General features: G+C 40.9%; 1 protein-coding gene across 1 annotated transcript in view; it reads right to left on the bottom strand.

Moving 5' to 3' along the window:
• The window catches only part of LOC126088406 (uncharacterized), a 992980-nt gene that overhangs the window by 242145 nt on the left and 732956 nt on the right, over positions 1–17879 (bottom strand). The window contains exon 12 of the mRNA XM_049906546.1: positions 1930–2111. Coding sequence (XP_049762503.1) covers positions 1930–2111 — 182 coding nt within the window. The remainder of the gene's footprint in view (positions 1–1929; positions 2112–17879) is intronic.

Here is a 17879-nt window from a genome sequence, read left to right as displayed (position 1 = left end):
TCTTATGAACGTACACTATCACCCAAATCTCTCCATTAAAGCTCTTGCCTGAACAACATAGCAGAAAGAATCAGTCTCATCAGAGCAAAATCCTCTCTATCCCATTCCACCGATCAGCCAATTTCTCGAAGCCCTTCTCGGTAGAAAAAACCTGATGTGGAATAACCTTCCGCATTATATTAGAGAGCAGAGTAACATCTCCAGCTTTAGAAGACGGTTAATGACATATCTACCAAAGCAACAATAATGATTATCATCGGCCATAGACGCACTTGTTTTAGTACTGCCAGTATAACCTTTATTAGTTCAGAGTCAGTATTATTTACTCACATTATCACTATAGACACAAAAATCATTTTCAGTTTTTATCTTATTACAATTGTTATTTTATTTATTTATTGTTCCGTGGGACCAAATTAAGAAGAAGTCTCCATGGTCATGGAACGAGTCAATACATAAAATTGTAACACGATAGTAGAAACAGATAAAATGAAATATAAGAAACATATTCAGGCGACAAGTCGTAAGTTTAAATGAAGAAAATCAACAATGTAACAATGGAATTTGCTTAATTTTTCAGCTCTTCCAGGAGCTCCTCGACAGAATAGAAGGAGTGAGCCATGAGGAAACTCTTCAGTTTAGACTTAAAAGTGTTTGGGCTACTGCTAAGATTTTGGAGTTCTTGTGGTAGCTTATTGAAAATGGATGCAGCAGAATACTGCACTCCTTTCTACACAAGAGTCAAGGAAGTGCATTCCATATGCAGATTTGATTTTTGCCTAGTATTAACTGAGTGAAAGTTGCTAACTCTTGGAAATAAGCTAATATTGCTAACAACAAACGACATTAAAGAAAATGTATACTGTGAGGGCAATGTCAGAGTTCCCAGACAATTGAATAGTGGTCGACAAGAGGTACTCGAACTTACACCACATACAGCTCGAACAGCCCGTATTTGATCCAAAAATACCCTTTTTGAATCAGAAGAATTACCCCAAAATATAATACCATACGACATAAGCGTATGAAAATATGCGAAGTAGACTACGTTTCGTGTTGAACTGTCACTTATTTCAGATACTGTTCTAATGGTAAATAAAGCAGAATTTAGTTTCTGAACAAGATCCTGAACATGGGCTTTCCACAACAGCTTACTATCTATCCGAACGCCTAGGAACTTGAACTGTTCCGTCTCGCTTATAATATGCCCATTCTGTCTGATAAAAATATCGGTTCTTGTTGAATTGTGAGTTAGAAACTGTAAAAACTGAGTATTACTGTGATTTAGCATCAAACTATTTTCCACAAGCCACGAACTTATTTCATGAACTACATTATTTGATACTGTTTCAATATTACACACAAGATCCTTCACTACCAAGCTGGTGTCATCAGCAAACAGAAATATTTTTTGAATCACCTGTAATACTAGAAGGCGTATCATTTATATAAATAAGAAACAGCAGTGGCCCCAGCACCGACCCTTGGGGAACGCCCCACTTGACAGTGCCCCATTGGGACTGAACATCACCACCACTCTCAATATTGCGGAGTATTACCTTCTGCTTTCTGTTCTTAAACTAAGAGGCGAACCAATTGTAAGCTACTGCCCTTACTCCATAATGGTCCAACTTCTGCAGTAATATTTTGTCAAAAGCCATCGTTAAATCAAAGAAAACACCTAGCGTTCGCAACCTTTTATTTAATCCGTCGAAAACTTGAGGTAAAGGTGATATAAAAAAAATACTGTGGGTATGATTTTGGATGTTGCAAAGGATGTGTAAATTTGGATACAAACATTTAGGAGTAGAGGAGAAAGTAATACAAAATCTATCTTGCACAAAATGTTCTATGTTTCATTCCGAAATGAAAAATGAATTAGATGCCATTTCCATGTGCAATGTCGTTTAGGAAGCAGGTCGGACGCACCTTGTAGCGGTCCCTGTCGGAGAGGCTGGTGACGAACTTATGGCCGGGCTCAATGAGGCGGCCGTCCTCGCGCTCCCAATAGCAGACAGGGTCCGGGAACGCCTCCACGTCGCACTCCAGCACCCCCGTCGAACCGTTGACCACGCCCACCAGCTGCCTGTGGATGCGGATCAGCGGCGGGACTGTGGGAAAGAGGCGCTTGGCTAGTGCCTTGCAGTTGTACACCAATTGCAAAACAGGAGCTGCCGACAACGAGGTCATTAGAGATGCTTCACAACATCGGGTTCCCAGAGCCTTGAAGGAGTTATCCAGGAATTTGATCGCTGTTATACATGGAAAACACGGAAAATTTATAAGGGGCAGTCAAATAAAGAAGACTGATTCCGTGATTACCGGTTTCGGCGAAACTAAAGCTCCCATCATCGGATCTTAGGACACATACAGGTTACAAAATCAAGGCAAGCAGTGGTGTAACCTGTTTGTGTCCTAAGATCCGATGATGGGAGCTTTAGTATCGTCGAAACCGGTAATCATGGAATAAAAAGAATTCCCGCGATCTTGGCTACCAGTTTATTGTTACAACCGTCTAGATCGCTCCCACAGGAGCACAATGTGCTCCCTACAAAATAAAAAGAGGAAGGCTACACGCTGAAGTGACAAAAGTTATGTCAAAACTCATAATGTCCTGTAGATCCTCTGACTGGCCGGCATATTGCAGCAATTCGACGTGGCATGGACTCAACAAGTCGTTGGGAATCCGCTGCAGAAATATTTTACTACGCTACCTCTATAGCCATCCGTAACTGCGAAAGTCTCCAAGCCGAACATAACCAGGCCCCTGTAGATGATCAGCTGGGCCAGAGGAGCGAGTCCATTCCACGTAAACACAGCCCACACCGCTATGGAGCCACCACCAGCTCGCACAGTTCCCTGCTGCCGAGTGCGTTCATGGCTTATGTAGTCTGCAACAAACTCTAACCTTATGCTCATGCCAACTGTATCGGGAATCATCCGACCAGGGTACGATTTTCCACTCGTCTAGGGTCCACTCACAATATCACGAGCTCAAGAAAGGCGTTGCACGTGATGTCGTGCTGTTAGCAAAGGCGCTCCAGTTGGTCGTCTGCTGCTACAGCCCACTAAGCGAAATTTCGCCACACTCTCCTAATGGATACATCCGCCTCAGGTCCCACACTGATTCCTGAGTTTTTAAATGAACACACAGCCATTTACTGTATTATTATTTGTTTAATTACGACCCAGATTTCGGCCTTTTATTCCATTTTCAAATGATTGAATTGATGTCATAACATATACTGCAGGACATCAGACTCACAATAGAGCATAAATTAAGAAAAATGTTGGCTTCCAGTGAAATGCCAAATGTGAAATCACCATCTTGGAAGACGATCACTAAATAATACACATAGCAAAAAATTGTGCATCACCCCGGTTCCCAGAACTCCTAAACATAAACGTTGACTGTGGAAATTGTATCACATACACAGTCCCTTTGACTGTTGAGAGATGTCACTAAAACCGCCCAAAGATATAAACAACAATGCATGAGCAGCTCCTATTAGACGGAGGGGGTCCGACAGCCGATCAGTTCCAGTCATCCCACCAGGAAGGAGGTACACGGCTCGTCTTGTCTATAGTTCAACGATGCCTAGACGGTCAATACCGCGGTTCGGTCGCGCCCCCGTTGTTACTTTGTGCCAGGAACTGCTCTCAACAAGGGAAGTGTCCAGGCGTCTCGGAGTGAACCAAAGCGATGTTGTTCGGACATGGAGGGCTACTACTGGAGTGGATGACCTCTACCTTCGGATTATGGCTCGGAGGAACCCTGACAGCAACGACACCATTTTCAATAACGCTTTTCGTGCAGCCACAGGACGCCGTGTTACGAAACTGTGCACAATAACCTGCATGACGAGCAACTTCACTCCCGACGTCCATGACGAGGTCCATCTTTACAACCACGACACCATGCAGCGCACTACAGATGCAACGTGCAGAATGGACCGCTCAAGATTGGCATCATGTTCTCTTCGCATATGCCTTCAACCAGACCGGCCTAGACAAGCTGTCCAGCGAGTGCTGCAACGTGAAGATTCCCTGCTGTTTTGGGGTGGCATTATGTGGGGCCGACGTACGCTGCTGGTGGTCATAGAAGGCGCCGTAACGGCTGTCCGATACGTGAATGCCATCCTCCGACCGATAGTCCAACCATATCGGCAGCATATGGGAGAGGCTTTCGTCTTCATTGACGACGTGCACGTCTTGTGAATGACTTAGTTCAGGATAACGACATCGCTCGATTAGAGCGACATGTTCTCCAGACATGAACCCTATCGAACATACCTGATATTGAAAAGGGCTGCTTATGGACGACGTGACCCTAGATTGAAAAGGGCTGTTTATGGACGACGTATTGAAAAGGGCTGTTTACGGACGACGTGACCCACCAACCACTCTGAGGGATCTACGCCGAATCGCCGTTGAGGCATGGGACATTCCGGACCAACAGTGTCTTGATGAACTTGTGGATAGTATGCCACGGCGAATACAGCCATGCATCAATGTAAGAGGACGTGCTACACTGGGTATTAGAGGTACCGGTGTGTACAGCAATCTGAACTACCACCTATGAAGGTCTCGGTGTGTAGTGATACAGCATGCAATGTGTGGTTTTCATGAGCAATAAAAATGTGGTGTGGACTTGTCGGGAATGTGGGTCTCACGGGTGGCGTGCAAGAGATAAATCTCTGCAGGCGCACTATCCTCTGTGCCCTCGGTGGCTCAGGCTCAGATGGATAGAACGTCTGCCTTGTAAGCAGGAGATCCTGGGTTCGAGTTCCGGTAGGGGCACACATTTTCAACATGTCCCCAGTGATGCATATAAACGCCTGTTTGCAGCTAGGGTGTCGATTTAATTATTGTTTCATTCTAGAGAAGCTGCACGGTCATCAATGGTATCTGTTCTTTCGGGAACAGATTCTACCTTCATATACAGAAAAGCGAGGCTTTTAAGAATGAGGAATGAAGACAGCAGGATTGTTTGCTTAGGAAAGAAATTAACAGGAAGTACAAGGTAAATCGGAATAGGTGAAGGGTTCATGCAAGATATTGAGAAAGCTACAATTGTAGCGAAACTGGACACGCTGTACACGGTGACAAAATATAATTTTGGAAAAGTAAAACTGAAAAGTGTTCGCTTCTGAGGTACAGATGGAAAACCACTTTTTAATGCAAGAGAAAGGCACAAAATGGAGTACTTCATCACAGGTTTGTACGATAAAAAAGTAGCTGTCCCATAGTGTGATGAAGAGGCTGTTGAAGTTGATGTGGAAGAAGCTGGTGATCCATTATTATAGCTCGAGTTTGCCAGTCGACTAAAAGATCTGAAATGACACCATTCAGTAGTAAATTAAATATGTGTGAGGTGAAGGAATTAGATAATTTAACTTTTTGACAATAATCTATGGAACGGATGACTCAGCATCAGATTTCTACAAATGTGTTATCCCACAGTAGGAAAGAGATTGCTTTGGAACAAAAACGTGCCATTTTCTTCAGAAGTATAAAAATATAGAGGAAAGCAGATTAATTAAGTAAATATCCCAATACTACAACAACAATAATTGGATCGACGAAGCTCAAAAACACACAGAAAAAATGAATTGTGCTGAAGAAGGTACCCAAAATAGAGAAAAAGTCAGAAAGAAAAACCATAACTTTAAGGATTTCCAAGAGAGCGAGGAAAGCAAACGCAGACGAATCTTCTCCGGCAAACAGAGGAAATTGCACCGTGAAGAGATACACAAAATATTGAAAGGCAAGAAAAATAAACAAGCCGAAACTAAGAACTCTTAAGTAGCTGTTGTCAGGGATCCTTAGTAGGTAAGATCAGACACAAAAAATAATAAAAGTAATACTAATATTTATGGATTCTTATTTATATAACTGGATTTAGGAATAACTAATTCCGTCCGTAGCAAATTCTAAACCTAAAACATATAAATGTGTATATGAAATCTTCAAATAAAAAGATAGTATTGGTATGTTTTTGATGATAAAAAGGCTTATGTTTCGATAGACGGCGGCTCCCATCTCAAAAACTTGAAGAATTTGTTTTAGGAAGGTAATCTCTTGAAATAATTAAACAAACACAGTATCTAAAGTTGAATTCCTTGAAAAACTTATTGTCCCTTCCAAATTATTTCAGGAGTCAGACCAAGAGACATTTTCCACCGCTAATATTCAACTGCGTGCTGAAAATGCTATGAGAATGGAAAGTAAAGGAGAAAAAACAATTTTTTTTGTGTCATCAGTCTTCTGACTGGTTTGATGTGGCCCGCCGTGAATTTCTCACCCGTGCCGACCACTTCATCTCAGAGTAGCACTTGCGACCTATGTCTTCAATTTTTTGGTGGAGGTATTCCAATATCAGTTATCCTCAACAGTTTTTACCCTCTACAACTCCCCCTAGTACTGTGGAAGTTCTTCCCTGACATCTTAACAGATGTCCTACACCCTGTCCCTTCTTGTTGTCAATGTTTTCCATGTATTCCTTTCCTTGCCAGTTCTCCGGAGAACCTCGTCATTCCTTATCTTGCTATACCACCTAATTTTCAACATTCTTCTGTAGCACGTCATCGGAAATGCTTCAACACTTTTCTTTTGCTGTTTTCCAACAGATCATGATTCTCTAACATACAGTACTATGATCTAAACATAGATTCTCAGAAATTTCTTCCTCTCATTAAGACCTATGTTAGATTCTAGTAGACTTCTCTTGGCCAGGAATGCCCTTTTTGCCAGTGCTAGTCTTTTATGTCCTCCTAGCATTTTGCTGCCTAGATAGCAGAATTTCTTAACTTCATCTACTTCCTAGTCACCAATCCCAATGTTAAATTTCTTGCTGTTCTCATTTCCGCTACTTATAATTACTTTCGTCTTTTTTCGATTTATTCTGAATCAATATTCCGTACTTATTTCGCTATTAATTTCATTCAACAGATTCTGTAATTCTTCTTCACTTTCACGAAGGATAGCAGTGTCATCAGCGGATGTCATAATTGATATACTTTCACCTTTTTCTTTAGTCTTGCTTAGATTATCAATCGCAATGCCCGAATTGCCTCTCTGGTGGCTTTAACTCTCCTAAAGCGAAACTGATCGTCATCTAATACATTCTCAGTTCTATTTATCATTTTATTTTCCACTTTGCTGGCTGGATCTAAGGGAGCAATGAACTGTTTGATGCCTGCAGACGAACTAGCAGTAAAGAGGTGGAATCTTAGAGAATGCAAAGAAAAGACTACAACTCCCAAAGGAAAAAAAAAATGAAATACAGTTTGAAACGACAGAATACATGACAAAGGAATGTAACTCACCAAAGAATTTTAAACAACGCTTATGATAACGTCAAGAAAACAGACAACTTGAAATATCTTGGTGAAAATACAAAGATAATCATTAAGAAAAAGCAGTCAGAATTAACTCTGATAAAAATGAACAGAGTATACGTGAAAGTGCGATACTTGTAAAATAAAAAAAAAAATGTCTTTCTAAAGACTTAAATTGAGGCACTGCAACACAGTTGTAAACCCAGAGGCTCTCTCCGTTCCGGAAACAACACTTTTATTTGAATGTAAAATGCCATTGGAAGATCTGGAAAAAATAGAAACAAGAATCTTGCAAACATTATTTAGGTGCAGTCAATAACAAAGGTGGCAACTGGGCTTGAGACCAAAGAAGGAAATAGGCTTACTCTGCCCTAAAATAACAGGTGACGTGTCACGTACTATGGGCATCTAGCGAGAATTAAGGAAGGCCGATTAAAAAATAAGATCCACACATTCTTCCAAGACAGGAAAACAGAAAAAGAAAATACGTTAGGAGGATAGACTAAAAAGTCTGAACAGGATATCGTACTCAACAACGACAAATTCAGTCTGGAGGTTAAAAAATCAGAAGGTTTTCAGGAAGATAAAACGAACAAGAAAACAAGTGGAGTCAGAAGGTCAGGTGAGCGAAGAAAAGCTCCTTCTGAGAAAATGCAAGAGTTGTGGAGAAAGCTGAACGAAAACAAAAGTAAATAATTACTATATTGACGTGGTCCTTGAGTGGTCTGAGACGAAGCAGAAAAAAAAATGAACTCGAAGGACGGCCCACGGCCTGCAATATCTTCTATGGTGCAAGAAATGTGCTGCAACGGAGTTTCACTCTGTGCCTTCAGTTCTTTCTAAAATCGTCCATAACAACACTTTCACGACACCATGTGACACAAGAATCCATGGCAGCTGTGCACACAACAGCGATACATTTTTGGTGAAGGCAGTGATAAACTGATCGTGCGTAAGGAAGCGTGTTCTTTAGATTGCGTTCAACGTACAACAGCATGAAGTTCACTTTTACTTGGATAGTCCCTTGATAGATTTTTTTTGTTCCCCATTTCACTTGTTTTAACCCACACAATATTCGATACGCAACTTAACCTTTAGTTACGTACGTGTATGACGAAAGAAGGAAAGCACAAATGAGATATTCGAAATAGTGATGGAAGTTTGGGATCTAAATTGAACACCTGCAGGTAAATATTTTTGATTCAGTAACGATGAATCCCAAAAATGGTAAAGACCTTGAACTGACAGCGAAATTTAGAGGCAGATTGTTCACCAATTCTCCTACCTCCACTGTAAATCTCCCGTAGCGGTCCTGAGAACACAATAAGAGAGATTAGACCTCACACGGAGTCTTACCATAATAAGACCACTACACAGTTTTTGTTCCAACTGTTACACGATGTGAAATTTACAGATGTAGTTAACTGAGTGTGCGACTAATAATCAATTCAGTATGGACTTAAGTTTTTCTTACTATTCGTGGGAAGACTGACAAAACCCATAGAGCCCGAACTATCCATTTTTCGTGGAATGATCATGGTACTAAAATTGTATGAGTTTGAATCTACGCACACGTGAGCCCCCCGATTTTCTTGCCATCGCCGGCCGGATTGGCCGAGCGGTTCTAGGTGCTACGGTCTGGAACCGCGCGACCGCTACGGTCGCAGGTTCTAATCCTGCCTCGGGCATGGATGTGTGTTAGTGGTTAGTTAGGTTTAAGTTGTTCTAAGTTCTAGGCGACTGATGACCTCAGATGTTAAGTCCCATAGTACTCAGAGCCATTTGAACCATTTTTCTTGCCATCCATCAATAGAATAGGATGTATGGAAAATTATTCTGGATCACCAAGTACATTTTACGAGGTCTTGCGGGTTAAAGACGTAAATGGTGATCTAGTATGTACGTTTGGATATGTATGTATATATTTACATGCAGACAGTCATGTTTACTTCACTCTCTACGAAAATGAAACAAGACAGGTAGTGCTAATTTAGGTACGACGGGCTCTTTGCGGAATTTCGGATTATGTGTGTATACGTAAATGAGAAAGTACTTTACAAGTTGCTCACAAACTAATTCCAGGTACCGCACACGTAACTAAAACATAGCTCCTTTTAGGTTTCAAGTCTGCATTTCGCACCAGGACACAGCGGGAAAATAAAATAACCATATAATATTAAAGAAGAAAGAGAAAACTTTCAGCCGTGGCGAGAAATGGCAAGCGGCTGGTATGAATTTGCTGACCTCATGCATATTAAGTACAATGTAACAATGGTTCGAAATGTGAAATGCAAATGAACGCTAGTGTCATCATGTGTGGAAACTATGCAAACCAGCGATGCGGCCCATTTTATTTGTTTTACCACGTCACATTGTTCTGCATATAAAATGCGAAAATATCTCGTATCAGGATATTGTCGCACGTCTAAAGTCATGTATATTGACAAAAATGAGAAATTCTGGTACATTCCACAGCTTTCCTGCGTTGGTATCCATGGAAAATTTTCATTTTCATCGACTTATTATGTAGGGAACTCTGTTATACTACCGACACATTTAATGTTTTCTAGGTGTTTGGTTTTGGTCCCAGTACTCACACAACAGCACGTGTTAGTGTTATTTTAAGTCCCTTTCAGAGTTCGAGGATGTAAAAAATATTTGAACAGATTACTCCATACTTGAAGTTTGTCATTACGGTTACTTCGAAGATGACGTTCGTGATTTCCAGAATGCTCATAGACTCCACCCTGAAAGTTCTTGAACTTTCAACAATAGTTTCTGGTAAGACAGTAGGCGTGTTTCTTTGACAGTCAGATGAGAATTTCTGTAATGCTCTACCATGAGGACAACAACACTGTGAACTTTTCGTTTGCCCTTGCTTGTATAATCTTAATGCGAGTAGTATGATCTAGCTCAAACGGCTCTCAGACAGTGTTGCAATATACGCCCTACACCTGCTTTCTAGGCATGTTCTTTAATTGAAATGAAGCAGTTGTCGATGGCCTATCGACTTGTCTTAGCTTTCCGTTTGCTTCATCTGTAATTGACCGTACGTTATCGTTTAAGACTAACTTTACTGGTAAATAGTTTGTCAGATGATGAGAAAGTAATACGTTCCATGAACTTAAAAACTTAACATTTCGATACATTAAGGATTATTTACGTCAAATCAGATGAAATTGTTTCATAGGTAATTTTGTCATGTGCAAGAAAAGGGAGATTGAAAACAATACAACCGCTAAGTAATGTCTAACATAAAGAACAATAGCCCTGTCTACATTTTTGAAGCATACCAGAACTTATTTCGGTACCTGCGTGTGGATATCCATTATGGTTAATAAATTGCGTCCAGTATGTCAAGAAGTTTACATTTCAGTCGTAAATCTGACTAAATAATAGATGTAGGTACGACGTTGATCCAAATATGTTAGAAAAGTCTAGAAATAACAACCCCATTTGAATATTCTACATCTACATCTACATCTACATTCATACTCCGCAATCCACCATACGGTGCGTGGAGGAGGTTACCTCGTACCACAATTAGCATCTTCTCTCCCTGTTCCACTCCCAAGCAGAACGAGGGAAAAATGACTACCTATATGCCTCTGTACGAGCCCTAATCTCTCTTATCTCATCTTTGTGGTCTTTCTGCGAAATGTAAGTTGGCGGCGGTAAAATTGTACTGCAGTCAGCCTCAGAGGCTGGTTCTCTAAATTTTCTCTGTAGCGATTCACGAAAAGAACGCCTCCTTTCCTCTAGAGACTCCCACCCGAGTTCCTGAAGCATTTCCGTAACACTCGCGTGATGATCAAACCTACCAGTAACAAATCTAGCAGCCCGCCTCTGAATTGCTTCTATGTGCTCCCTCAATCCGACCTGATAGGGATCCCAAACACTCGAGCAGTACTGAAGAATATGTCGTATTAGTGTTTTATAAGCGGTCTCCTTTACTGATGAACCGCATCTTCCCAAAATTCTACCAATGAACCGAAGACGACTATCCGCCTTCCCCACAACTGCCATTACAAGCTTATCCCACTTCATATCGCTCTGCAATGTTACGCCCAAATATTTAATCGACGTGGCTGTGTCAAGCCCTACACTACTAATGGAGTGTTCAAACAGTACAGTATTCTTTTTCCTATTCATCTGCCTTAATTTACATTTATCTATATTTAGAGTTAGCTGCCATTCTTTACACCAATAACAAATCCGGTCCAAGTCATCTTGTATCCTCCAACAGCCACTCAACGACGACACCTTCCCGTACACCACAGCATCATCAGCAAACAGCCGCACATTGCTATCCACCCTATCCAAAAGATCATTTATGTAGATAGAAAACAACTGCGGACCTAACACACTTCAGTCCATGGTTTTTAGGGTATGATTTCTAATGAATGCTATGTGATTTTCACATGATATATTTACATGACCGCTGAATCAGCTCTCAAGTACGAAATTGCGGCGACATAATGAGATAGTTCTTAGTAGTTGTCTAACATTTCGCGTAAGTCAAACTGTACTCCCAATTTGCTCCATACTGTGACACTTTGTACGTGGTTAATCTGAAACTATGAAGAGATGATGTTCCAAGGGTGTGAATGTACTGAATGTACAATGCTTTGCGTCGTAAATGAAAAGCAGCCAAAGGATGTCTGGGAATGGCACGCTGTATTTCGGGCGAAACAAAAATAGCATCTTTAACATATGTAACTAGGCACACATCTTAATGGGACCACACCCTACCTATCTAATCCATGTTAATTTAAGCAAGTGCTTGAGCCATTTCTGAAAAAAATTATTTGATGCAGGACCTTAGTATTTTTACTGTATGTTACATGATGCTGATAGAGTCAACTGCACTAAAATTTACATTATCCATTTTACAGTTTTTAAGTAATACTTTTTTAAGTTATTAACAAAATATATTGAGTTTTGTCTGCAGAAAATATTTTTTTGTGAACTTCCTAATGGGGGAATATTAATGAATGTAGTACCAGAGGTGGCTTTTTATGTTATGCAGTCTCTGAAAATTTCATTCATTTATCTATGGTAGTATCTGGTATAATGGGGCATATGTACTGAAAATTGTAGTTTTTGGGAAATTGACTTTAAAGAAAAAACTTTTGAAATTTGTTACTTACAGTTAATTAAAACTGTCTTGCTGCGTATGATGGCCCCTCTTTGGCCTCTAGCAGGTCTTCCAGCTTCTTTTTCACCTTGTTGGATGTTTGTCCTGCTTTCTTGGTCATATTAGATGCAGACCTGTCTGCATCGGCTATCCTCCTTTTATCGCAGTGTTGCAGCCCAGTGATAATATTTTCACCAAGATTAATTCCCAGCTTTTTCAGTACCCAACACTTTCCAATATTACCGCAATTGAATGTAATGACAGCATCATGAACTCCTAGGTTCATTGTACGCATGCCTACAAATACAGTTTCAGGAAGGCGGTTCCAAATTACGCTGTTGGAACATTCATTTGGGTTCTGTGCCTGCCCATGCAGACCTTTTCTTTAGGTCAGGATGAGCCAAGTCTCTGAAAATAGGTTTAATTGCTGTAATAACAGCAGCAGGAAGAGAATGCTGGTGAGAATAAGATTCTCCTATTGTATTTGCAGCACGAATTCTCTCGTGATGGACACAATCCATGACATGGCTTATCATCAGTAGAGGACTTATGGAAGAATATGGCCCAAACAGCTTTCTTCATTGCCTCCAAATTTTCTTTATTTCTCCTAATTGCCTGTCCATAGTATACCTGCAAGTTTTCTATTTCAGTTTTAGTTAATCGACCCTCTCCGGTCAACAATTTTCTATCTTCTAATTGAAAGCGTGTTGTTTACAAACAGCAGAAACAAAAGAATACCGACCGTTGCATTCCAAGGATAGCCAACACACTTGGGAGCAACAAAAATCCCTAACGTGTAATGTAGGGGATATAAAGATCTAAAATATATGCAGAAAAGTGGGTGACAGAAAAGTGAGCATGGCACATAAACACACGTGGTAGGGAAATGCTCTTTAAATGCTCGAAAAAAAATTTTCAGGAAAATCCTTTTCAGAGACCTTACATAAAACCTTAATCTACAGAAATATGATGAAAACCGAAAATCGATTTTTTTCGACCTGAACCACGGTGTGGTCTCCTGGCCTGGAAACTTAGATACGTACCTTTGACTTACAGTTAATAAGAATATCTTTTACATTCTTTGGGGTGGCGTGTGCGATGCATCGGAGCCCAGTTAACGTGGGATGCTTCATTGAACTGCTTTGGAGCTGGTACCTGAAGATGATGTGTCTGTCATTTGTCGTCTTGTTTCTGGAGCACTCCTATTGGTAAGTTCTTGATGACATCCTGTATAACAATCTGTAACTGGTCTGGAAACAATCTATCCACCGTCACCGTAGGGGCATTCACAATACAGGGTGGTTATAACTACATTTTCGCTACTACAGAGGGTCCTCATAAGAAACGAGTCATCGTAGGACGATGAAACGTTTTTGAAAACATTTTTAAAGACAAGCGGAAGAAAAATAACAAATAAATCTTTGAAAAGAAAACACTTTTCAGTTTCCATATTAAGGGTAACATTTGTTAATTGCGTACCATGTTCAAGTTGGAGGTTACAAATGTTGCTCACTGTCCCAACCATCTGCATCCGCCACAGCCTGCAACCGAACTAGAGATTTCTCTGTTTCTGCCGGAAAAATCTCAGGTGGAGTGTTGGCTACCTCTATCGCTATGTTTATCTTGATCCTACCACGCGTGTTAGTGTCTCGTTGATAAAAAATGTCCTTCAGGTAACCACACAGTCAGAAATCACATGGGTTCAAATTTGGCGATCTTGGTAACCACGCTGTTTGGAACGAATGACACTTGATTCGGATTTCTCCCGATGTGTTGCGGATTAACCGAGTGGCCTCGTGAGCAATGTGAGGTGGAGATGCATCGCCCATGAAAACACTTGAGTCGAAAGCACCTCTCTCCCGCAGACCAGAGATCACATGTTGGCGAAGCAGATCACAGTAAGTTACATGTCCTTGATCCTCGGAGTTCGAGTTCCTCTCCGTATTCTTTTAATGCATCGATATTCACGGAGAGCAGTAGCACTACTGCTGTTGGTTTGATGAACAGCTTTACGAGTAAAGCCCTGCTCACTTTGTCCAGAGCCTTGTCGTCTGTAAGCAACTGCAATGCTCACTGGTACTTGTCTTTTAACCCTACGTCGCCGTACCAGTACCTGCGCCGGAGGTCAAGCCATGACACTAACACCATCAACAACGCAAATCTTGCAGCGCCCAGTCTCTACATCATTCCTATGTATTTTGGTATCCATACGGTAAATATTCTTCCTTCCACACTGGCTCAAGTAGCGAAAGTTTCATTGTTATCACCCTGTACCACCCTGTAGATTAACCCTTCATTTGGCACTGTTGATCACAAGATACATCAAAATTGCACACTGTTCTCTGCAACATGTTTCAAATTTGGACATGGGATGGGTGCTAGTGCTTGCAAGCAACATTTAAGAACTCATATACACCGATATCCTGTTATCTCTGGTGAAACGTTTCTGAACTGTGTGCATCTTTAGCAGACGTACTACGAGGCTACGTGAGCATCGGTTACCGGTGTAGTAATCCGTTCGAGTCTGTGGCGCTGTTTTTTATTGTACAACGAAAACTGCTTATAAATAGAAAGAGAAAGTCTTGAAGATGAATTATTATACAATTTCTGGGACATTGCAAAGCCTGGGAAGACGAAGCCTGGCTTTGAGTATTGGATGGACAACAACACCAGAAGGAGATCTTGGGCCAGTGACTCATGTACGATACGACAGTTACGGTCACTGCCCAGATTATGGCCCAAAACTAATATGTAGACTTTGCGTTCAGGGATAGTCGACTGCAAAATTCCGAAAATGTGCAATTCTTCTCAGCTTTGTAGGAAAAAGGGATTTTTTAAAGACATGTCACAGCCAATAGCGCAAAATGAAATGACTTTTGCAGCCACAGCAACATCGTAGTACTTTTATTGCAGCGTCCATGCGCTTTTTGTAGGCAATGAGACTGACAGGTAACATACTGTATTTTGAAACAAATTATGTAAAATTGTCCACATGATCATATGCGTATCATTTAAGTAACTTAATACTTTTTCTGCACGATATTTTCGTGTCTGCCAAACAAATGGCTGAAAATGGGAATATGTGAAATGGATCCAAACAAATTATCAGTCAGTTTCCTTTACAGATGAATATTAGCTTTCAGTTAACTGATTTAGAGAAAATCGTTACATCTTCCGTAGCATGTGATGTAGATTACATTTTTCCTGAAGCATTGTTCATATGGATATTTTAAGGTTCATAATTAAGCAGGATAGTCACAAAATAAAGTTATGTCTTTAATTTGTTGTTTGTTCGGAGGCCAGGTACACTCTGAAAACCCCGCACCAAGGTGTCGTAGCACGCTGGCAGAGGAACTGCTGATATAGTGAAATATTGCGCGGTAATTCGTTTTCAGCAATAGTAGGGGACCAACGCCGAAACAGCCCACGCTGGTTTGGTATGATTGCGCGGTAACATTGCGCCATCATACAAGTCCACAGACGCTTTCAGTGAGGTCAAATAATTCTGAATGGTGAAGAGCGCACTGGCAGACCATTTCTTTGTGAATAAAGAGATATACAGCACGAGAAGTGGATCTTATGGTGCTCGACGACCGGCGTATCAGAACCGAGCTGCTAGGGGAACAATAGGATCGGGTTTCAACATCTTGCACGACGTCCTGGAGATGATTAAGTTCGCTGCCCGAGTGGTTCCACGGATGCTCACATGCGTTCAAAAAGCCAGCAGCACCAAGACAACAGCAGCAATGTTAGTAGCTGTGTCAGTGCTGTCCAGCTTTCATTATACTTCCAATCGCCAAGGAACAGTGCTGCGTATCGGTATGCAAGAGACAGCATGAGTGCCTAACATGTTCCAAAACGGCGCACATAAAAACGGGATATTCCGGTGCTCAAACGCCGGGTTCTTTTGGAGATAAGAAAAGGTGGGGTCAAGTGTTTTAGACAGCCCTTCACCTAGGGACTGTTTCTATACGTAACAGAGGGATCGAATTTGTGCGACTTAGTGTCACTACAGGGTCAAAGTATGAATATTACACGTTCCTTATCGCCTAGGCAAATGGTGCAAATCGATTGGTTCTTTTTTGCATTAGAGGCGATTCACGGTGAGCTTGGCAGGACTTATAGAGGCGCCATTAGTTCATGGTCGGTTCCTCTGAAAATCCCCCAAAAGTTTTCTTTTTACTATATTTTGTCCACCACCAGCGGACAGAAAACCAGCCGTGAATTAAAAAATGGCTATGTACAGCAAATGGCTGAAATCTTTACCATGTATTCCTAAGATGCAGTCGTGAACTAACTTGAAAATTCTCTTTATACCCTTCGTTTGAGTTACTTTACTTCTACATGTAAAATCCAGTAAGGGCGGAAGACTAAATAATAAGTAACCGGAGCAGATAGGTCAAGTTTTAACGGTCTATTCTTTAGGCATCTATTTAAAAGAGTAATATCACCGTTTTCTAAATCCTTATCTATTATCGAGAAACACCTCAAAAACTTGTTTTTTGGGTACCAAGCCTCAAGTGCGTATTCCGGGACGGCTGTGCACAGTAATTGGCTGTATTGTTTACGATGTACTCGTATTCCTAAGATCCAGATCTCGAGCAACCTCGAAAATTTTCTTCATCTCTTTACCTGTTTCTGAGATACAGACGCTCAAAGTAATCGTCCTTGTAGATTAAAACACGCACCTAAAATCCGGTGTGAGACGAAAATTTAGTTTATAAAGTGATGTATCAGGGAGAAATATGCTGTAAAATGTTTCCGTTGTCGTCTGGGAGCCCCATTTTATAGTACTGAAGTACAAGCATTTTTTTTACATAAAATCCGGTCCGAGGTGTAAAATTAGTTTTGCATTATTATAATTTTACATACGTAAATTATCTGCATTTTACTACCCAGTGCGTTTCTTTTCGTACAAGTTACAAACTCTGACTGGAAAAAGGGGTACCAGCTACTTGGTTCTACCTTTCTGAGCACCTTTAAACATTTTCCCAAAAGTTTTGGCATGCGAACATATTGACGTTTCCTTTTTATATTGAGAGAGAAGAAGACAGAGGCAGTGGCAAAGAGAAATAAAAGTAATAAACACTGGGCTGTAGTAAAAATTGTATGTGTTATAGAAAGGCGAAGGAGACAATGCCAGTGAGGGAGAAAGAGAAGACACAGTGGCAGTGGAACATACACTCATGCTCATAAATTAAGGATAATTGCAGAATGTGGTTCCACACAATGTGGCACTACACAAAACTAGCGCTAATAGCATAGGCCCATAGAGAACACACACGACACAGATCTGTAAGTCCACAGTATTGGTGATAAATTGCGAAAACCGTTCCGAAACACATGTGGTACAAAATGCCACTGTTTCCTGAGCATGTCCCCTGACATCAGTATGGGATATG

This window comes from Schistocerca cancellata, chromosome 6 (assembly GCF_023864275.1).
Source record: "Schistocerca cancellata isolate TAMUIC-IGC-003103 chromosome 6, iqSchCanc2.1, whole genome shotgun sequence".
Classification (NCBI taxonomy): domain Eukaryota; kingdom Metazoa; phylum Arthropoda; class Insecta; order Orthoptera; family Acrididae; genus Schistocerca; species Schistocerca cancellata.
This window is presented reverse-complemented; position numbering and strand designations above follow the sequence as displayed.